At 33.3% G+C, this 20,759-nt stretch overlaps 2 protein-coding genes across 4 annotated transcripts; one reads left to right on the top strand and one right to left on the bottom strand.

Annotated features, from left to right (window-relative positions):
• Positions 1–9,395, top strand: LOC115955853 (switch-associated protein 70-like). Of its 2 annotated transcripts, none has more exons than XM_031074224.1 (10): positions 1–200; positions 294–416; positions 826–887; positions 979–1,062; positions 1,189–1,220; positions 1,352–1,433; positions 5,070–5,298; positions 7,251–7,478; positions 7,678–7,970; positions 8,807–9,395. In XM_031074224.1, the coding sequence occupies exons 1-10, from the start codon at positions 177–179 to the stop codon at positions 9,168–9,170; spliced, it is 1,521 nt and encodes a 506-aa protein (XP_030930084.1). In that variant the 5' UTR covers positions 1–176; the 3' UTR covers positions 9,171–9,395. The 2 variants fall into 2 exon arrangements, with proteins under 2 accessions (XP_030930084.1, XP_030930085.1); XM_031074225.1 differs by having other exon boundaries at positions 312–416.
• Positions 9,396–13,372: 3,977 nt separating this feature from the next.
• LOC115955231 (transcription factor JUNGBRUNNEN 1-like) lies at positions 13,373–16,947 on the bottom strand. 2 transcript variants are annotated; one of them, XM_031073298.1, is made up of 3 exons: positions 16,660–16,947; positions 14,909–15,204; positions 13,373–14,111 (listed from the first exon to the last, which is right to left on the bottom strand). In XM_031073298.1, exons 1-3 carry the CDS (start codon positions 16,856–16,858, stop codon positions 13,719–13,721), a joined length of 888 nt encoding a protein of 295 aa, XP_030929158.1. In that variant the 5' UTR covers positions 16,859–16,947; the 3' UTR covers positions 13,373–13,718. The 2 variants fall into 2 exon arrangements, with proteins under 2 accessions (XP_030929158.1, XP_030929157.1); XM_031073297.1 differs by having other exon boundaries at positions 14,909–15,207; positions 16,660–16,945.
• Between the last annotated feature and the right edge of the window lie 3,812 nt (positions 16,948–20,759).

A 20,759-nucleotide genomic window follows, 5' to 3' on the forward strand; every position in this document is an offset into this window, starting at 1 on the left:
AAGACAACTAAAACTACCACCTGCAAGTCCATGAAACAAACCTAACAGCCTTGCATTGTTTGCTAGCTTTCCGAAATATCATCGAAAGCGAGTGAGAGATTTTTATAGCAAATAGCCCCTTCCATTTTCCCATAATTGACATCCTGATCCCTCTTCTCTAAAAGTCCACTTCTACCATGGCCTCCAATGCTGTTCTTCCGGTTAGTCCCTCTATCTGAGATTATATAAATATACGTATATTTTTATATGTACAAAATAATAATGTTATTGGAGTATTATGTATAAACTTGAAGAATTTTGGGATGGAGCAGAGACCTGGTGATGCAGAGAACAGTTTGGAGAAGATCAAACGCCAGTTAGCGTCCGGTTCTGGTAGGAATTTGTTGCAAGGCCCACTTCTCAAGCGATCTGAGACCGTACAATCCTCTCTCTCTCTCTTAGATTTTGATTGTTTCCTGTTGTTGTTGTTATTTTAAGAATTTGTACTTTGGTAATTTATAAATGCTTTTAAATTTTAGCTTTGCTAAATCGTAGTTTTCAAAAAAAATTTTGGGGTCAATTTAGAAATGTTCTATCGGAATCTATAACTAGTAATTAGCTCTAATTTCTTCAGGTTTGCGTAAATTAACCGAAATAGTAATAGAAAAGAAAAAAATTTTGGTTGGGTGTAGTGGGTAAACAAGAGTCCAACTACTTGACTACACAGCTGTATGCTTATTCTGAACTGACATAAGAATGATTTTATGTTTAAATTGCCATTTTAAGATTTGGGAATTGAGGAAGTCGTTGATTGCGTAACTAATTAAGTTGTGTGCATTATAACAGCTGAGGAAATGGAACGAGCGTTGGGTGATTTTGGACCCAACCACTGGCAGAATGGAGTACAAGTTAGTATTTGTTTTGCATTTCATTTTTTTTTAACTTTAATATGGAGCAAGTTTTTTATCTTTGATATTTCGGGTTGTTTGGTTGCATTAGGATTAGGAGAAATGAGCCAACTGTCAAGGGATCTATTATATTTGATGCAAATAGCACCATTACAGTGTCTCCTGTCAACTTCCAGTAAGATTAATGCTTTTCTTAACAACTTTGCTTTATTGAATTCTTAACTACTTCTTTTTGCAAGTGGCTTTTAGCTTTAAAGATTACTAATGCTTTTTTTTTTTTTTTTTTTTCAATGTGATTTAGTGGACTACCAAAGTATGATGGCTGCTGTTTCTGTATCCTCATTTATCATTTCTTTTTTTCTTTTTAAACAATGTGGAAAATATTTTGGAGTTCAAGTGAAAGAATTGGTTTGGGGTTTGTTTGAAATTTCTAAACGTATGTGCTTCTTAACTAGCGTGATTAGATATTGGGACCCCACAGAAAAAAGACTACTTCCTTTGTGCAGAGACTCCAGGTGCAGCTAGAGCTTGGGTATCAACCTTGAAGTAAGTTCTCTGGATCTTTCCTTTTGCAGCCTCTTACAGGGTCTGAGTCTGTTGTAATGATTTTCTATGATTGTATAAATAATTATGAGTGTGTCATGATTCCTGTGTGCATCTGTTATTTATTTGGAGAGTCTCACATATACATTTATCACAACCATCTCTCCTAGGGGTATTAGATTGAAGCAGAGTAAGAAAAGCACTCATTGAATCCTACTCCCAATCATTAAAAGCTCTTTGAAAACTGACATTTCTAACTTCTCATTTCCCCTGCCATTTGTCCAATAAAAATATCACATAATGAATCACCTCTACTTGTGGAACATGAAAACAAAACGGGAAACAAACCCTTTAAAGGATGATCCCCACATCAGGTGTCATGCCAAAACCACACGCGATGACCATCCCCTACATCAAAACCTACATATCTTAGCAGCCCATCCCATCCCGTCTGAATGCTTTTCCACAAGCTACTTCCATGTGTCCCTTGAGTCAGTTTTAAAATCCATCTTCCCCATTCTTTGTAGCAATTACTCATCTCCATACATGAGTGTCTTCCAAATCAAAACACCAAAGCCATTTTATAAAGATTGATTGAAAGTACTTATCTTCCTTACACCCAAACCACCATTAGCAATAGGAGAGCAAACCGCATTCCACCCAACCAAATGGTATTTGAACTCCTCACCACCCCCCACCCCCCATCCAACAAGAAATTTCTCAACAATTTATTTTTGTGAGAAGTTGTCTTCTAGGTCGAAACCATGGAACATTTTTTTTTTTTTGGTTCAGATTTCAGATGGTTTGCTTTTGTGAGGGTGGCTTCACAGTTCAAGGGACTATGTGATGATTTATCCTATAATTTCTTAGTTTGCATATGTATATTAGCAAATTGATGGATAGTTGGTATGCAAAGTTGCCTCCCCAGTAAAGAGATTAACCAACATCATTGATCATTTGGTCCCATGAAATTATTATTAAGTTAGACTATGGGAGAGAGAGTCTGACATATTTGATGGTTTTTATTTGTAATTGCCCAATTGTTTTTGAAAAGAAAGGATGCAGTCATTTAGGGAGAATTTGGAAAGAGATGCATCACTTCTTCCAGCTTTGTTGTTTTGGTTAGTGGTGAAAACCTAAGTTTGTTTTAGAACCTCAATAGAAAGTAGGCAGAAAACTATGAGGGCTTAGGCTGAGCAGCTCTTCAAATTGAAAGGTGTAATTGGATGAACAAAAAGGAAAGGGAAGGAAAGGGGAAGGTTAGGGGTTGGGATATTACCCTTCCCCTTGTTTGATGTATTTGACGGAGAGGGAGATGATTAAAAGGGATTTAATGTACCCTATCAAAGCCCTTTTTTCCAGTTCTCTCAAATTGGGGAAATAGAAATGAAAGGACACCGACTTTACTGAATTTCTCTGTACTTCCCTTTTGACCCTATCAAATTCTTAAAATCTCAACAATGTCTTAAAATTTTTTTTTTTTTTAAAATTTTATTTTGGGGGATATGTTCAACAATGTATAAACAGATTCCTATCATTAATCATAGTTTTCTGGTAATTTACTTTATTCTTGCCTTTCCACCCTACAACCAAAGAAGGGAAGGGATACCTGCTCCCATCTCCTCTCTTGCTATTAAACAAAGGAACAGATAACTATTTGAGTGGAATGCGGTTTCTAACATTAGCAATAGGGGATACTTATCAAAAAAAAAAAAAAAAAAATTAGCAATAGGGGACATTGTGAGCAGACTTATTGGTAAGATTATGGTCTGGATTTGTTTGCAACTTGTTTATCTTTTTTCTTTTTTTGTAAGTAAGAAAGATATATATTCAAAAAACTGCTTCATGCAGAAAAAAGCATAAAGCAAACCAAAGAGTACAAAAAAGAGAAAAACAAAAAATAAAAAAGAAAATTAATTGCAAAGGAGAGAAATAAGGAACACATTGATAGAATCACTAGATGTGAGTCCCCAAGCCTTAGACCAGTCAAAAAGAGAACCACTAAGTGAAGCAAGCAACTGGTCATCAGATTTATCCATGTCCTCAAAAGTCTGCTAACATCATTCCTTCCAAATACACCACATTAAATACAATGGAATTAAATTCCAAATATTAGATGAGAACTTCCCAACCAACTCCACCAATCAAAAAGTAAATTTGCAACCAATCTTGGTAAAACCCACAAATCTCAAAAGATCTAAAGATAAAGCTCCACAACTGATGAGCCCTCTTACAATGTAGCAACAAATGGTCTATGGTCTCCCCGCAACAACAACACATAATACACCAATCAACAAAATTAAAACCCCTATTCCACGAATTATCACCCATAAAAATCTTATCCCAAGCTGCGGTCCACACAAAGAAAGAAACACACTGAAGGTGCTTTGACCTTTCATATGTCCATGCTTCCGTATGTTTGTTGTGCGAGTGGAATGACATGATTGATTTCTATATCTTGTATGATGTTATGATCCTTCCTCCACTGAATCCATGAAGTGTGGAACTAGCAACAGCCTTCCAGGTTAATTTTTCTCCTAAAAAAAGATCAAGATTTGGGTTGGGTGCCAAAGTTAGGTTTTAGGAGAGAATTTGGTGGTTGGGGAGTCACACTTCAAATGTGTGGAATATGGTTCCAGCGTGTCTTATGTGGTTAATTTGGAAGGAGCGCAATGCCTGAACTTTTAAGGAAACTGAGAGACTTGTAAACTGTGTGAAGTCTTTGCTACTTAGGACTTTGTTTGAGTGGTCCCGTATTTGGGGGTTTACGCATTGTCATTCTTTGTATTTCTTAATTTTGTTAGTCTTTCTTTTTGATTGGTTTGTATTCTTTTCAGTGCAGTGAGTTTACTATCGTAAATTCATTGTGTTTTTATTATCAATAAAGTTTGTTATTACCTATCAAAAAAAAAAAAATTAAAGATCACTTTTCTTTATTGTATTGTTTCTTATCCTTAAATGTACAACTAAGAACATCTTGGAGAAAATTTAGAGCATTTATGAGTACTTCACTTTTCATGCTCATAATGATACAACAACAAAGACTTAATCCCAAAACTTTGTGATTGGCTATGAATTCTCACTGACTAATTGGGGTTCACCACGTGTATTCTCATTTGCATCCATAATCATACTCTTTTCATGCTCAGAATGATACTGAATTTTTTATATTTGAGTTTTTTCCCTAATTTATGACATTCTTTGATCCTTCTTGCAACTGAAATGTTATCTTTGATTTACTTATTAAAAAAATAAATGAAAAGAAAAAGAAACATTGTCTTTTGATTTTACTGTTATCTTATTCTATATTTTATTAAAGCTTTACCTTGAGAGTTCTTCTTTCTTCTTTACCTCATGTTGGCTACTTAAAGCTTCTTGAAATTTATTCTTCTGTTCTAAAGTAACCTAATAAAAATGAAAGTAACATACTAAGGTGGGTTAATTTAATGAATGAACAACTAGTTGTTCTTACAGTTGAATTTTATTCTTTAAATTTCATTTCATAAAACGAGCATCTGTTGATGAGGTTTGTCTTTGCTAGGTTTGAGTTCTTGTCTTCTTGCCTGAATTATCAAATACATATATTGCAGTTTATTTCTCTACTAATGTTTTGTTTTCTCATTGCCTTCTGACATTCAGCGCAACACAATTGGTTCTGAAGGCCCATAAAGAGGCTGTGAATTCCTTAAGTGGAAATGGTTCTGCAAAATTAGGAACAGTCGCAGCAGTAGTTGCTGCTGCCAATTCAACAGCTCTCGAATGTTCTAAAGAAATTGAATCAGCAATGCAGATTTCTTTAAGAAATGCTCTAGGAATGGTGACAAATAGAACAACTGATGGTCCAATGGATGATGTAGCAATCATGAGGGTACTCTACCTGTGCTTTCCACTTTCAATTTTATAGCAGTGATACTATGTCCTAATTTCAGTTATGGATTGCATATCCAATAATATTTATATAAAGATCAGACTCTTATTGCTTTTGTACTTCATCAATAACATGTTTATGGTGATTAATGCCTTCATTTGATATTCAGGTGCATAGGATGAAATATAATCTTGTCATTTCTGCAGTTACAATAGATTTATATCCTGCAATTTCTCTTTAATTGTTTGACAAACTTGAAAATGCAAGTTCGTAATTTTTTTTAAAAAAAAAACCTCCTTGGAAATGTACATTCCTCATCACTTGTAAATGCATTTGCTGTTATTTGACTGCCTCTGATCATTGAGTAGATAGATGGAAAAATCTAGGAGGCATAGCTAGAATGTCCTCTCTCATGTTTCTACAAGGAATATTTAATTTGTAATAGTTAAGACATGCCAGTATATGCCTTTGTATTGGTTCAAGGGATATAGAGTTACTGCAAATATTTATTTTTTATTTGTGCCAATAAATTACCTAATTGACTGGTTCTGGCTTTGTGGCAATTTTATTTTCCTTGAGAAGAAGAAGAAGGGTTGGAAGGACATAGGATCCTGGACATTGCAAGGCTTATGAGTCATGAGTTACAAAAACTTTAACATCCCCCCCTCCCCCCGCTTTCTTTTCCCAAAACTAGGAAAGAAAAGGGTTGTAATCAGATTAATATTTTTTGAAATATTGGTTTCAAAATCAAGAGTGCTCAGGCTCAGCCTTTAAATTATTTTTATCCTAATAAATGCCTTAATATTCTCAGAATTTTCAGACGATTTACTTTAAGTTTATGAAGTTACATAGAATTAGACATTGAACGATTTTGGACCATCAAAATTGGTACAAATGAAAGTACAGAGGTACATACTGCTCATTCGCTAAAAAAGTTCTATGTTGTGTATATAGTGTTTTCAATCTATCAGACAATTTATGTTCATTAAAATCTAAAAATTGATTATCTTGAGAAACCCAGTTTCTTGAAACTGAGACATAAAATCTGATCTAGAAGACAAATTATAAAATATATGTAGAGCCTTGTTTCTCTTTTTGTACAGTTAAGAAGCAGTTAAGTGCACCAGAAGCATGATACTAGGCAGACAACTTTAGCAAGAAATAGCAATAGCTTCTAGTAGAATAGTGGTAGAGAACTCTTTGTTTTCATATTATTATTATTGAACTTTGGAAAGTAGAAGCAATGGAAAAATATGCATAATTGTTAGGTGCTATTTGATGACTAGGCAAAATTTGGGGGTTTGGATAATGGCATATAAGCATCCTGTAGAGTCATCCACTATTTTATGGCTGCAATTAATGTTGATTTGTCTTGGCTAAGGAATTTATGAACAGGTTGATGAAGAATGTCTTTGTGATGGGCCTTGTGTGTATTTTCTTGTTTGTGGATATGCCCTCGCCTCAATTTAAGCTAGTCTTGCATAGTCATTGAATAAACGAATACGTGTTTGGGTCCCATAATTTTGAGTTGTCATGTAAATCAAGCTGGCTTGGCTCCTTAAAGGTGCCTTTTATTATAAGACCACTTATACTCTATGGTACTAAATATTGGATGTAACAGAGTGATATTTTGGGTGGGATAGAATGTCAAAAAAGAATACATGTGACTGACCCTAGTCTTTTGAAGATCCATAGCCAAACCCAAAGTTTTGGGACCAAGGTTTAGTGGTTGATGTTGTTATGGTCCTGTTTGAGCCTGGCCTTGCTTGGCATGTTGGCACCATCTTGGGGTTCTTATCCCTTTTAAGTCTTTCTTATATGTATATATATTGCTTTTGTTTTTGTTTTCTTGCTAAGCTTATTCCTTTAAAGTCATCGCTAATCCTGCAAGTCTATTTGGTCTTTAATTTAACCTAGATTTGATTCTTTAACTGTGTGAGTACATCTTGCAGGAGACACTACGAGTTAAGGATGAGGAACTGCACAATTTGGCTCAGGACCTTCGTGCACGGGATTCAACAATAAGAGAAATTGCTGAGAAATTATCTGAGACAGCTGAAGCTGCTGAGTCTGCTGCATCTGCAGCTCATACAATGGATGAACAAAGAAGAATTGCATGTGCAGAAATTGAGCGTGTTAAAAGAGATTCCGAGAAGCAGCTGGAGTCATGTGTGGCAAAGGTACTTTGTTGATTGCTCATTGCATAGTATTGATAAAACCTGATATGGAGTAAACAGCTTAAAAAGAATCCTGTGCCAATGGCCATGTATATCTCCTAACTTCCCTATTATTTAATTCTACTTGCACAAAATGCTGTTGTGATTTTAGATGTCGCTTTTTAATTGTCTCTCTATATTTTGGCTTTCATTTGACTTGTAGCTAAAAGAGTACGAACAAAAGGTTATGACCTTGAGTAGAGAAAAGGATCAATTGATCAAGCAGAGAGACTCTGCTAATCAGGAGGCTCATATGTGGCGTTCTGAGCTTGCAAAAGCTAGAGAGCGTGTTGTTATATTAGAAGCAGCTGTTGTGAGAGCAGAGGAAAAGGTCAGGGTTGCAGAGGCAGATGCTGAATCTAGAATAAAGGAGGCAGTACAGAAAGAGTCAGCTGCTGTGAAGGAAAAGCAAGAGCTTCTGGCATATGTAAATAAGTTACAAACACAACTCCAAAGGTTTAGCATCTTAACCCTTTTATCCATACACGTAGTACTCAGGGATCATTCTGGATCAATCCCAATTTTATTCTGCTCGATGTAAGGCCCCTTGTTACAGGAAAAAGACTTGATAAAGTACTCTTTTTTTTTTATAAGTAACATGATAAAGTACTAATGACACTGATGTAAAACAACTAATCAAGCAATAGAACTGGAGAGAGAGGGAGAGGAAAAAAACCCAACTAAAAATTAAACTAAACTAAATTGAAAATGATGTGAGTTCTCATCCATGTAAAAGTGGAACTAATAGGTAAGAAAAAGGATAAAGTTTTACCAAAACACAAAGTATGGAAAAGAAAAGAAGGAGTTTATAAAGATTTTCATTTTCAAATTTTTTATTTTGTGTATATGTCTCACTGAGTATTTCGGGATATGATTTGAGTTTTACTTCCACCCAAAGAATTTCCCAAGCATGATCATGTCAAAATGATAGTTAATGTGAACAGTTATGCTAGATGTTATTTTTTTCTCATGTTCAAGCAATAACCTGTGTCTCTCTAGATAATGCATTTCTCCTGTATTGTTATTATTCTCTACAGTTCACATAGTGTGACAATTATGTAATTTGTTAATGATATGAGGAACTACTGCTATAGTTTAGTCATTTTCTCCCCTTGTTTTTGACATGTCTAGGCTCAGCATGTTTGGCCTACATGTAGACCACTCTTGATTCCAAAATTTTCCATTAAAGTTACATCTGTAGTATTAGACTATAATATAAAAAGTAATGAAAAAATTGTTTGTTACTTTTTCGGGATTAATAATCAAAATTTAATTATTTTTTTTCTTAACAGACATCATATTGATACTAAGCAAGTCTTTGAGGAGAAGACCGAGTCTTGCTCAAGTATTGATAACACGCTTCCACTGACAAAGCATGTAGACTTGTCGGAGGAGAATGTGGATAAAGCATGTCTCAGTGTTTCTAGGGCAGTCCCAGTTCCTGGGGAGAGTGTAGTCCACGTGGCAGCAGATCAGGTCAACCTCCGGCCAATTGGAGATGGTGAATGGAGCGATATTCAGGCAACAGAGGCAAGGATAGCTGATGTAAGAGAAGTTGCTCCTGAGATTGAAGGAAGCAGCTTGGATATTCCTGTTGTTAGCCAACCAGTTAATAACCACCATGAACAAGGAGCAAACTCTTTTCATCAGCCTTGATATTAAATATCCACAATTACATAAACAAAAATTTTCAAATGTAGGGATTGGCACACATTCAGTTACAGGAAAATGTGAACTTTCTCGACCTATTTCTTTTCCTTCTATTTCTTTCATGATTGAGCTATGAACAGGGTAAACTGATATCTATGTAATGGTATTCGATTCCTTCCCAGTGGAGGACAGTTAATATAAAGTGCACTTCTAGAGCTTCTCAATAAACCATTTTTTGATATTTGTACAAACAGCCTACTTTGAAGTGTTCTTTGCATGACCTTGTAATAGTTTGCTTACCTTTGGCTCGTCTCTGATTCCTCTTTTTCTTCTTATTAAAAGTCCTGCCTGGTGACCAAAGCAGCATCAATGGAATGTTGTAAAGTAATATTGATATCCAAGAAATCATCCAGATTTTGCATGTCTTCCCCTTCTCTGAGCATTCTCATCTCCTGTTACAGTAGCTAATACCATCTATTTGTTTATTTCCACTCCCAGGCCTTACAACTTTCACTACATAAGCTAATAGATCCTTTGCTTTCGGAGGAACTATGAGGACTCTAGACTTACTGCAAACCGTTTCATGACTGAACATTTGTGCATCCACTGACATCCGTTCAAGCAAGACCTTTGACCAGATATTATCTTCATTTTGAGTCTTTTGCTGAGTTAGTTTATTTTCCTTCGGAATCCAAACTTTGCTTTTCTTTTCTTTGCAAGGCATTTGTGGAATGACCAAACGCCTTACAATGAGTGCAGCGAGGAAGTTTCAATGGATATTCTAGCAGAGGTCTGGGAATATGCACTTTTAACTAAGAAATTTACATCCTTTGCTTGAGTCCATAACACCCTATCATCATGCTTGAGACCCCTGAACGGGATTCCTAGTATCATATGTATCTCATGCGGCTGGAAATTTTAATTTAGAATATCTATTGTAATTACTTTGTGTGTTTGCACGAGGGGAGACTACACACACTCAAAAAAATAGGTAGGCTCTTGAAGAGTTTTGGATACACTTATTAACATCTCAACATTGTATATGGAAGTTGTATACAATGCCAACTTCTATAGAGACATTGGTTAACCACACCCCGTTCATCCAAATGCGTCTATAGAAGCTTACCAATCTCATTATTATTTACTAATATGGCTCAAACATGTTGATGTCTGATATTCTTTTGACAATTGAAAAACATCTTCACCTAAATTGGAACATTTTTTGTTCTGAATCATACCCAAAACTGGAACCTTGGACAAGCAAAGACGAAGTAATTGTATTTTTGGTTCATTTTCCAAGAATTCAAGTTTTTTTTTTTTTTTGTGCCACATCTTTATTTATTTTTATTATTATTTCTATGTATCCAGAACTCTTCAAGAGCCTATTTATTTTTTTAAGTGTGTGTAGTCTTCCCTCACGCACACACACTAAGTTTTTTTTTTTTTTGAGAAACCACACACTAAGTTATTGCAATAGATATTCTAAATCAAAATTTCTAGCTGCATAAGATACATATGATATGATACTGAGAATTCCACTCGGGGTTCTCAAGCATGATGATAGGATGCTATGGACTCAGACAAAGAATGTAAAATTTTTAGTTTAAAGTACATATTCCCAAACTTTTGCTTGAATCAATTCTACCTTGGGGAGAGCCATTGATCAAGATAGAGAAGTTGATATGCACGGGTGAATCCACGCTATGAATTTATCACATAATCCAAAATTTTTAATTACCTTGATAAAAAAAAAAAAAAAAAAAATCCTATTACATTAGGTCATATGCTTTGCCTCATGTCCAATTTGATGCTCAACAATCGTTCATTTCCGTTTTTTGCCTTGAAGCTATGGATGATTTCCTACACTAATCCATGACCAAATTCTCTAAGATTTGTCCACCAAGGACAAATGCTAATTTGGTTTTATTTAGTTTGGCAGCATCTTGGACATGATTTTATGCACAACATTGCATAAGTTTATAGGGTGAAATTGGTCAAAGTTGTTTGCAAGTCGTTTCTTCGGGTTAAGGGTAATGAATGTATAGTTAAACTCTCCAAGAGAAAGACCCCCCAACACCCCTACTGAATATCCATAGGAAGTTAGGAACAAAAAAAAAAAAAAAAAAATCACAACTTAACATAATCATTTCAAGAACTTTTAGTACTTGTAAAAAGCTTATGTAGATGAGTATATGAAAGAAGTTCAAAAGAAATATACATTACACGGAGCATCTCAATTTTTTTATATAAAATAGAACAACATGGCCTAATTATTTTCCAATTTTATTTATCTAATTTATTTATTATGTTATTTCTATCATATTTTTGTATATTTAAGGAATATCATGGATTGAGGAGCAACATATCGTAGCCAAATTGACTGAATAGACCAAAATAAACTGAATGGATCGAAGTGGACTGTATGAACCAAACTAGACCGGAATTGACCAAGTGGACCAGATGAACAAAACTAGACTGAATAACCGAAATTGACTAAATTTGACTGAAATGACACACTGAGGCTCAATAAGAATGAAGTAACAATAAATATTATGCTTCAACTAATATATATATATATATATATATATATATTTGGACAAGCAAAACAGTCATCCCAAAATAAATAATGGTATATATAGTGCACCATAAATGGTTTGCCAATGTTTGAATGCACTAAGATGCTCTCCAATAATGCTTTATGAGAGTACTGGCATTCTGTCATGTCATATCTTGGGCCTTGAGGAGCTCCATTTGATTGATCACTTCCTTTAATCTACTACTTGGTTGGAATTTCAAACTCTTACATTTTCCTCATTCTTTATGCATATGCGGAGGGGTTGCTGGTTGGGAAGATTGGCTCCTTATCTATTAATGATGGTTAGCTGAATAGTGTGTGTTAGGGTCATATTTTATATAATTGGCTAATCTTTGATAAAATACATTTTACTTATAATTGGGTAGATTTAGGTTGGGTTTAATACGTCAAGAAATATATTGTTCAAGCATATCAAATGTTCGTATTAAAGACATGAAGATTGATCTAAGAAACAAGTGAAGAAAAGCTGTTTTATTAAGTCTCGACAGATAGCTCAATAGATACTACTATTGAGACTAAATGAAATGCTCGATAGATGGCTCGATAGAAGCTCAATCTATCGAGAATTAAGATTTTCAATCTGAAATTTGGCCAAAGCTTATGTATTTGTTTAGGGTTTCTTTACTCACAACCCTAGACATATATAAGACTTATTTTAAGAGTCGTCACACATGGATACAGAGACCAAAGAGTTTATTTTTCTCTATGAGAAGCTACTGCGTTTGTACGCCATAGGGTTTTGTAACCAAGTGCTTCCTGATCTCTATTGTTAATGAAGTGAAGAATTTTGTAGCCAACAACATCCATTTAAGTTGCTGGAGTTAGTCACGTACTGGGATCTATGCAAAAGGGTTAATCACAAATTCGAGATTTGTGCATCAATGGAAAGAAGTCTACTACAAGATCAAGCCCAATTGGGTATTGGAGCAAGGGTTTAACTATAGGTTGATATTTCAGGATAGACTAGGGTAGTGGTAAGATTCCTTATATTTGTGACCATTTGATTGTTGATTAGTGGATTCTTGGAAGTGGTGACCTTAAAATCACCCAATGGGGTTTTTGCCTTGCGAAAGATTTTTCCCATTTGTCAACAAATTACCGTACCAAATTTATTTTCTGCTGCATTTGGTATTTTTGGTGATTTGTTGGTGCCTCCACTGCTTGCATGCAATTTAACTTAATTAATAAACTTGAATAATTGAATTAATTAACCGAGTCAAACTATCTTAATCCAACACTCTACTCCCTTTCTGTCAACATTTTGGTGCTCGTGAGATCCCTAACCTACTGGCTACCTTATAAAAATTCTTGTGAAGATTATATTTATCTGCAGAATGACAAATCTGATCTAACTTCTTGGATTTATATATATATATATATATCTCTCTCTCTAAGAAGCGATTATCCTAATGTTTTGTTGCGTCTTTTAACTGTGGACACAAGTTGGGTTATGGTTGTATTATGGAGTTAACCTCAAGTCTATAAAGTAATGCTTTTTACGGGTGAGAAAAGTACAACCAGTCCAAACCACATATGGAAATATATAATTATCACAATATTCTTTATTTTATAATACAAAAAAAAAAAAAAATCTCCTATAAAGTTATTAATGCTGTGAAAGTATAGTTAGAATGTATGTAACTTGATCACAGGAAAATTATTATATATTCCTAGAATACAACGACGTAATACTTCATTTTTTCACATAAATAGTGGATCATACTACAAATTTAATTAGTAAGATACACTATTATGTGATATGAGGAAGAATCGTGCCATTGTATTCCAAAAATACTAAATAATTAATCTGACTCATGAAACATGACATTTATTAAAGTTCATAACTACTGTTAACCAAACCAAACCCCCCCTACCCTCCCCTCCACCCACCCCAAGAACTAAAAAAAAACAAAGAAAATAAAAAGAAGGAGACAAGTAAGAATGCTCTCCTCATCTGCTCATCTACAGTTGTACACTTGGGATGGATCACTAGCTAGCTGAACCACTGGCCTGAGCTCGTCCCAGTTTCCTTTTGTAAAGAAATCATCGCCACTGGGGTTCCAAAAGTTTGAATAAGATGGTGTAAATGGAACTTGATTTAGAGTATTCAAATGACCCACAAAATAATGGTTCCTTTCATCAACTTGTTGGATATACGGCTTGCATTCATTATGTTGTTGGAAAACAGAGTCTTCAAAACTTATGTATGGTTCATTATTGTCAGAGTCCAAACTGCATGTTTTAGGACTTGAATCAGTTAGATTTTGTTTGGTGCTGGTCTCTTTCCAATTTGGTGCATACTTCTTGTAAGATGGGATTCGTTTGAATATTCGGCAAAGTGTCCAAACTTCCTGCAAAACCGTTTAGAGAAAATTGAAAAAAATTAGCTTTGTCTGTTTTGCTTAGAATCAGAAACTGACAAATATTTTATCAAAATAGCTGTACACTTTTGACGTTTCTTCCTTGGCAACCAACATAGTCATGTAAGAAAATAAGTTTTGGACTGAGCAACCGAGGTTTAAAAAGCGATTAGATGGAATAATAGCATAAGTTAAGGAAGTGGTCAATGTAATATATAATCCCTTTTGTCTGCGCTGTTCAAAGACCTTGATTCATGGGTTCAACGGTTTGACTGTCTTTCACAAAAGAGTCCATAGGGCCTAAAACAGCATTAAGAAATGCGGTCCATTTAAATGGTTATGCTGCATAGCTGTTTAACTTGTCAATTTAGCACCCATTTTATCGCATATTCAATTTCTTTTAACAGCAAATGAATGCGAGGATGATATTAATACCTACTATTTTTTTCTTAGATTAAATTGAAATTTTTAAATTTGAGATGTTAAAGTCAAACTTAGCCGAATTCCAGGATTGAAAAGTATATGTATTTTAAACTAAAATCTATGTTGACGTAATACAATAAAACTTAATGTCTATATATAATCACTTATGAGTTCTGAAATAGTGAAATATTTCCCGCCTGAATCATGGATATTGTTGCTTGTCGTCTAGGAAAAGGTACACATCAACTACTTTTTTTAATTTTTAGCATACCTTGGTGTGAAAACATTAAAAAAATGCGAAAGTGGCGCAGCTAATTTAGAACAAAACTTAAGGGTAATAAGATAAATGAGAAGAATATTCTTACAGCTTCTTGAGCACTATTGGCATTAGTGAGGTTGCTACATTTCCCATTTGGTGGAAGACGAAACTCATGCATCATCCAATCAGTTTTGGTGCCTTTACCAGCACTTCCACGGTAGTAGACTAAGGACTTCTTGAGGCCAATGCATTCATGAGGTTCTTGGACTGAATATATGGGTTTGTCTATACCTGTGGCTTTCCAAAACCCTGACCCTGTGACTCTGTTTGGTCTTATGCTGTTCCTATACTTCCTCCCTCTTATGCAGAAGAAATACCATTCTTTGTCCCCCACAGTACTAACTTCTTCATATTTTAACAAAAGAAGATCAATAAGAAGCAAGTCCATGATACAATTAAAATTAATATATATAGGAAGCAAGATATATTATGAGGTCAGTCATGGCATGCCAACAGATTTAAACTATGAGGTTAGTTGTAGATGCTGGCGAATTCAACTTGAAACAAATACTAAATTTAGGTCTTGGATAGTAAAATGTGGTAGGTAATGTAGAATCAAGATAAATAACATTGACATTATTAGCATATGAAGAAAAGGGAATATTTCTTCATCTCTTTCATGTGGCACTGATGTCAAGAAGAGGAAAATGCAAAGAAACCGTGCAGTTTTGTCTCATCTTGGAACTAAAATATGAATCAAAGGAACATTAGGAGAATTTTGTGGCCTCAGGTGCTTGCTTTCCATGAACCTTACATTGTGGTCGATAAGGGAGATCTTTAATATATGTTGTGTTTAAAGACTACTTAAGTCCCCTAGATCCTATGCTTATTCTAGAGTAAAAACAAATGGAACTTATATATTCATATATCATGGTGATTGCATATACTTAAGTTGCTAGCTCCTTTAAGCAGCTTCTAAATAACATTTTATCATTTTCATATTTTAAATAAGGAGATTTTCTTTTCACCTTTTAAAATTTGCACATGAACACGTTAATTATGAGTATTATGTAAATTTAAACAGTAGATATAAATAAGCGTAAAACAATATTTCCCTTTATATTATTATTGTCTTACAACTTAATGTGAGTATGTTTTTTTCCCCTTACTATTAGGGAGAGAAGAAGTCAAGAGTCGTATAATTTAATTAACACTTTCTCATGTATAAAATGCTTGGAAGTATAAAAGAGAGAAAGGGGTTTGAACTGTGAATTTGAACCCAAGTATTTTCGCATGAAGAGAATTGGGTAATATCAAAATTTGAAATATTTCTCTTAAAAACTAAACATATTATATACAGTTGAATGATAATCCTACTGAGCCTTCTAAACATTCATGATCGTTCTCTCTCTCTCTCTCTTTCTCTCTCTCTCTCTCTCTCTATATATATATATGTATATATGTTTGTGTGTGTGTTTTGAAATAAAGGTTTGAAATTATTACATAACAATATTAGTTTTACAATATACTTTTATGGAATTTGTGACAGATAGAGATTTTAAACCCTATGGTTTCATTCGATCATTTGAGTAAAAGAGTGGGAAGAGAATAAATGAAAGCAAGTGTTGTACTTGCTTTCTTACTTTGATGATGAGTTATATTATGTTATATATATACACGTTCATGTGTAAGAGATGAAAATTATTGTCAGCAGTATCCAGTTAACTTCATCAACTGCCCTGAGTTTAAATTACAGTTGAAACTTTTCCACAAAAAAGAAGAAGAAGACTATACATAGTATATAGATCGATACAACAAAACTGATGATAAGAGCTATAGCTAGCTAGCAGATCTTACTTGGAAGATCCCATGGATCATATTTGTAGATATCAATTTGTTTGATGAGTTCAATACTGATTGGTTTCTTCTCCACCTTTCGTCTCAAATAAAACCCAACAAGCTCTTCATCAGTTGGATGAAATCGAAACCCTGGAAGCATAACTTCATTGTCTTCATCGTTATTGTTCTCTGTAGAACTCACCTTTGCTACCTCCATATCTCTCTGGTACTTCTAAGTTCTACCTGTGTGCTGTGGTTTCAATTAGTATCGAAGTAGAAGCTTCTTATAAGGTGTGCCGTCTGGAAGAAGTCTTTGGTGTACTAATAATTCATGACTAAATGAATTAATTAACAAAGTAAATGTTTGATTTTTTAGATATTTTTTTTCTTATGTGATTTTTTAGAATTAAAAAAAAAAAAAAAAGTTTCATAGTTCAATAGGTTTGATGTGGAATATAAAAAATCATGAGACATTGGCCTTGAAATTTGGAATTAATAAGTGTGGAAGTCAACCTGAGTGGGCATCACATTTTGACTTAGGCAGGCTAACTTACACTAGCATAGAGAAAAATTCAAAGTTGAAGCTTTCACAAACAGATTAATGTTGGGAAAAAGATTTGAAAGCTATACCATGATCAGTCTACAATCATGTCTAGAAGACACATTGACGAATTTCTCATTAACACCAAGGCTACTATGCCATCCAGCATAAACTTTGGCCCTCCTTTATAGACTAGGTTGTCAAACTTGGAAAAATAAAAGGTTTGTCAGACTTGGAAACACAAGGTTGAGAAAAAGGGGTTTTTTCCTGTTCTGGAAAAGGGGTGTTTTTTCTGTTCTTACTCCACCTTGTCTGTGGAGTCTTATTTCTCCTCAGGAAAATGTAAAAGATAATAATACTATTCTAGAAAAAAAAAAAAATTATAACTGATGTGATATTAAATGTAATTAGTATCACATCAAATAATATAGTAAATAAATTTCTTAATTTCTTATTGTGTTTAAAAATTGACATATTATGGGTTCTAATTAGTTGAACATACAAAGTTTTTTATTATCAAATATAAGATTTTGGCTCAAAACTCTGTTTACGCCAAATATCTATTAGTGTCTTAATTTAATAATAAAAAAACAATTATTAGGAAGCATATGCCATGCATATATTGAAATTGTTTAAATGAATCTATAAATAATAATAATAATAATAACAACACATCAATTTATAAAACTTATGTAAAAATGTGTGTGATATGTCTAGTATCACTTCTTCTCTCCTAAAGCCACACAAGACATGCATACTTTCAAAACTAAAATCTAAACCCAAGTGCCCTATCAATTTTTTTTTTTTTAAGCTGGTCTCTTTGTGACACCTATTTGGACTGCAAGAAAGAGAAAGGTGAAAGGTACAACCTATTCTTTATTTGATCGTCTTACTAAATAATGGCATTATACATTCCCTGATTTCATGACAGCTTAATTTTCTCCTTGAAGTTGTATGAACAGTTAGCAACTTAGATCTTGGATTGTGAGATTTGAACAATAATAATGATCCGTGAAGTTTTACTATGATACAATAATAGGTTGAATATTAACATTAATCGAAGATTTCAAATTTCTGGATTTGAGCAAATTAACAATGTCAAATCAATCGCTTGCTGAGCTTTTTATTATTACTTGATGTAGGGTTTGACCACTTAACAAATTGTACATTTGTACTAATTCTTTAATATTCCAATATAAATAATATATATGTATAGTTGTTTTAATAATGGACATATTACTCTCATTTTGACTTGGTCACTACTCGCCAGCATTAAAAATTAAAAAAAATATATATATCGAATCAAGTCTTTGAATTATTACTTTCTCAAAAAAAAAAAAGTCTTTGAATTATTTAATTTATCGTAATTAATTATTCCGTGCCTCACTAACACCAATAGATCAAGTTCAAGTGTCATGTTAATTGATTCTCAAAAAATAAGTGTCATGTTAATTTTTTTTTTTTTTTTGGTAAAAAAGTGTCATGTTAATTAAATGTAACAATCTAACGCTAATTTGGCAACTGTAAATCACTATATCCTTATAAACCTGTTCAAACTTCAAATCTGCTACGTATGCATTAATGGGATCGGGCCGGTGGTGACCAACATGGTCATAACCTCGTATGTTGGGTGTGAGCAACTTTATGTGAACCATTCTTCTTCTAACTTAATGTAAAACTTCAATTGCCCTCATCATTATTATTTTTAATGATTCAATAGTTTTTATACAAAACTATTTTAGTCTAATCTAGGTGTATATATATGTAAAACTTCCTTTTAAAGACTTGAACTCTGACTCTTACCCTTCATCACCTCAAAAGAACTTTGTACTTATAAATTAATGATTTGATAGTTGAGGGAGTGGATTTTGAACTTGGATGATACCCTTGTGTGGTGGGTGTGACTTGTGAGTAGGTTTATGTGAACCTCTTTCTTTTTTTCTTTTCTTTTTTGAAACCATATGTAAAACTTTGATAACCCTCATCATTTCCTTTTCATTTTATAATTTATTAGTTGGAGGAGCGAGCTGTAAATGCTAGATGTCTCCGTTTAAAACATTAAGAGCTATTCTCATCATTATTAATTCATAATGTTATACCATTTTATTTATTTACTATTAGCTATTCATCCAAACAAAAAAAATTATATAATGTTAGTCAAGAGCATGTAACTCAATTGATACATTTTGATATTTTCAATTAGTGTTTAAATCTCTCACCCTCATTAAAATCATCAAATTATCAACAGGAAAAAAAATTAATGATACACATTACACACGGGTTTAACTCAACTATTCAATTATAAAAAAATAATTATCATTCATAAATTTCAAGGATCTTATCCTATGAAAAATAAAAATAGAAAACTACACACTACTCATTTGTGTTAGTGAGTACTGAGTAGAGAGAAAGGGTGTTATTAGGATAATTTTTTCATAATTCAATAATTATAATGATAAAAAAAGGGAATTTAACCCTAATTCTCTTAATAAAAAAGAACATATTATATTATTAAATTATAAAACTCTTACTTAATTAGTTCTTGTAAATAATCTTATTGTTGAACTTGATGCCTTAAGCATTGTGTTGCTCATGAACAATAACACTGCTAATTTGTTAATGGAGCATTTGTTAATTGATTGTAGGAACTTGTTAAAGGTAATACCTAACAAGCAAATAATCCATGTCTATCGAGAAACCAACCAATACATTGATGCATTGGTCAAATTGGGAGCAAGCTGTTTATCATCTTTTGCTGTATTTTTAAATCCACCGCTTAGGGTGAAAAGAATCCTAGCTTAAGATAAACCTAATATGTACTGTAATAGACCGGTTAATTTCTAATTTTATGCAATATTCATAGTTAACTCCAAAAAAAAGAAAAATTCTTGTAAATTTTAGAGACCATAATAAAAAGAGGTTTTTCTTGGATTCTCCCATATTGATTGTCATTTGTCAATGCGCTCGTTAGGCATAATTTCAACCAATTCACATCACAGAAACAGGTGCTCCTATCTTTTCAAGACTATCGTGCAATATGCGTATTGTGTACATCATTGTGACGTGAGTGACGTGACAAACATACATACTGACATAAAACATAATAGTCATTACTACAGCCCATGACTTTATTGACACGGTTATATACGTACGAAACTTACTATACATAGGCATCGCAAAAAGTAATCTAATACAGGGAGATTTGTACGGCTGAAATCGCAACAATTTTACAATAATTTTACAAGAGATTTAGGTGATAACAAAGTCGAGATAGTTACTTGTTACTGACTATCATTTCAAGTCTATCAATAATATTATTATTTTATTCTTAACAATTTAGAGTTTGTTTAAGATTCATTTATTTTGTTGAAATTTTACTTAAAATATTATAGATAAAAGTAAAAATTAGCTAAAATAGTATAGTGAGATTCACGAATAGTATTAAAAAGTACAATAAAACTATAAATGGTAACAAAAATAAGTTAAATAGTAAAATAAGTTGACTTTTTAATTTTTACCAAACATATACTTAGGGTCTATTTAGATATTATTTATTGCTGAAAACTAAAAATACTAT

Source organism: Quercus lobata, chromosome 8, assembly GCF_001633185.2.
Source record: "Quercus lobata isolate SW786 chromosome 8, ValleyOak3.0 Primary Assembly, whole genome shotgun sequence".
Lineage (NCBI taxonomy): Eukaryota > Viridiplantae > Streptophyta > Magnoliopsida > Fagales > Fagaceae > Quercus > Quercus lobata.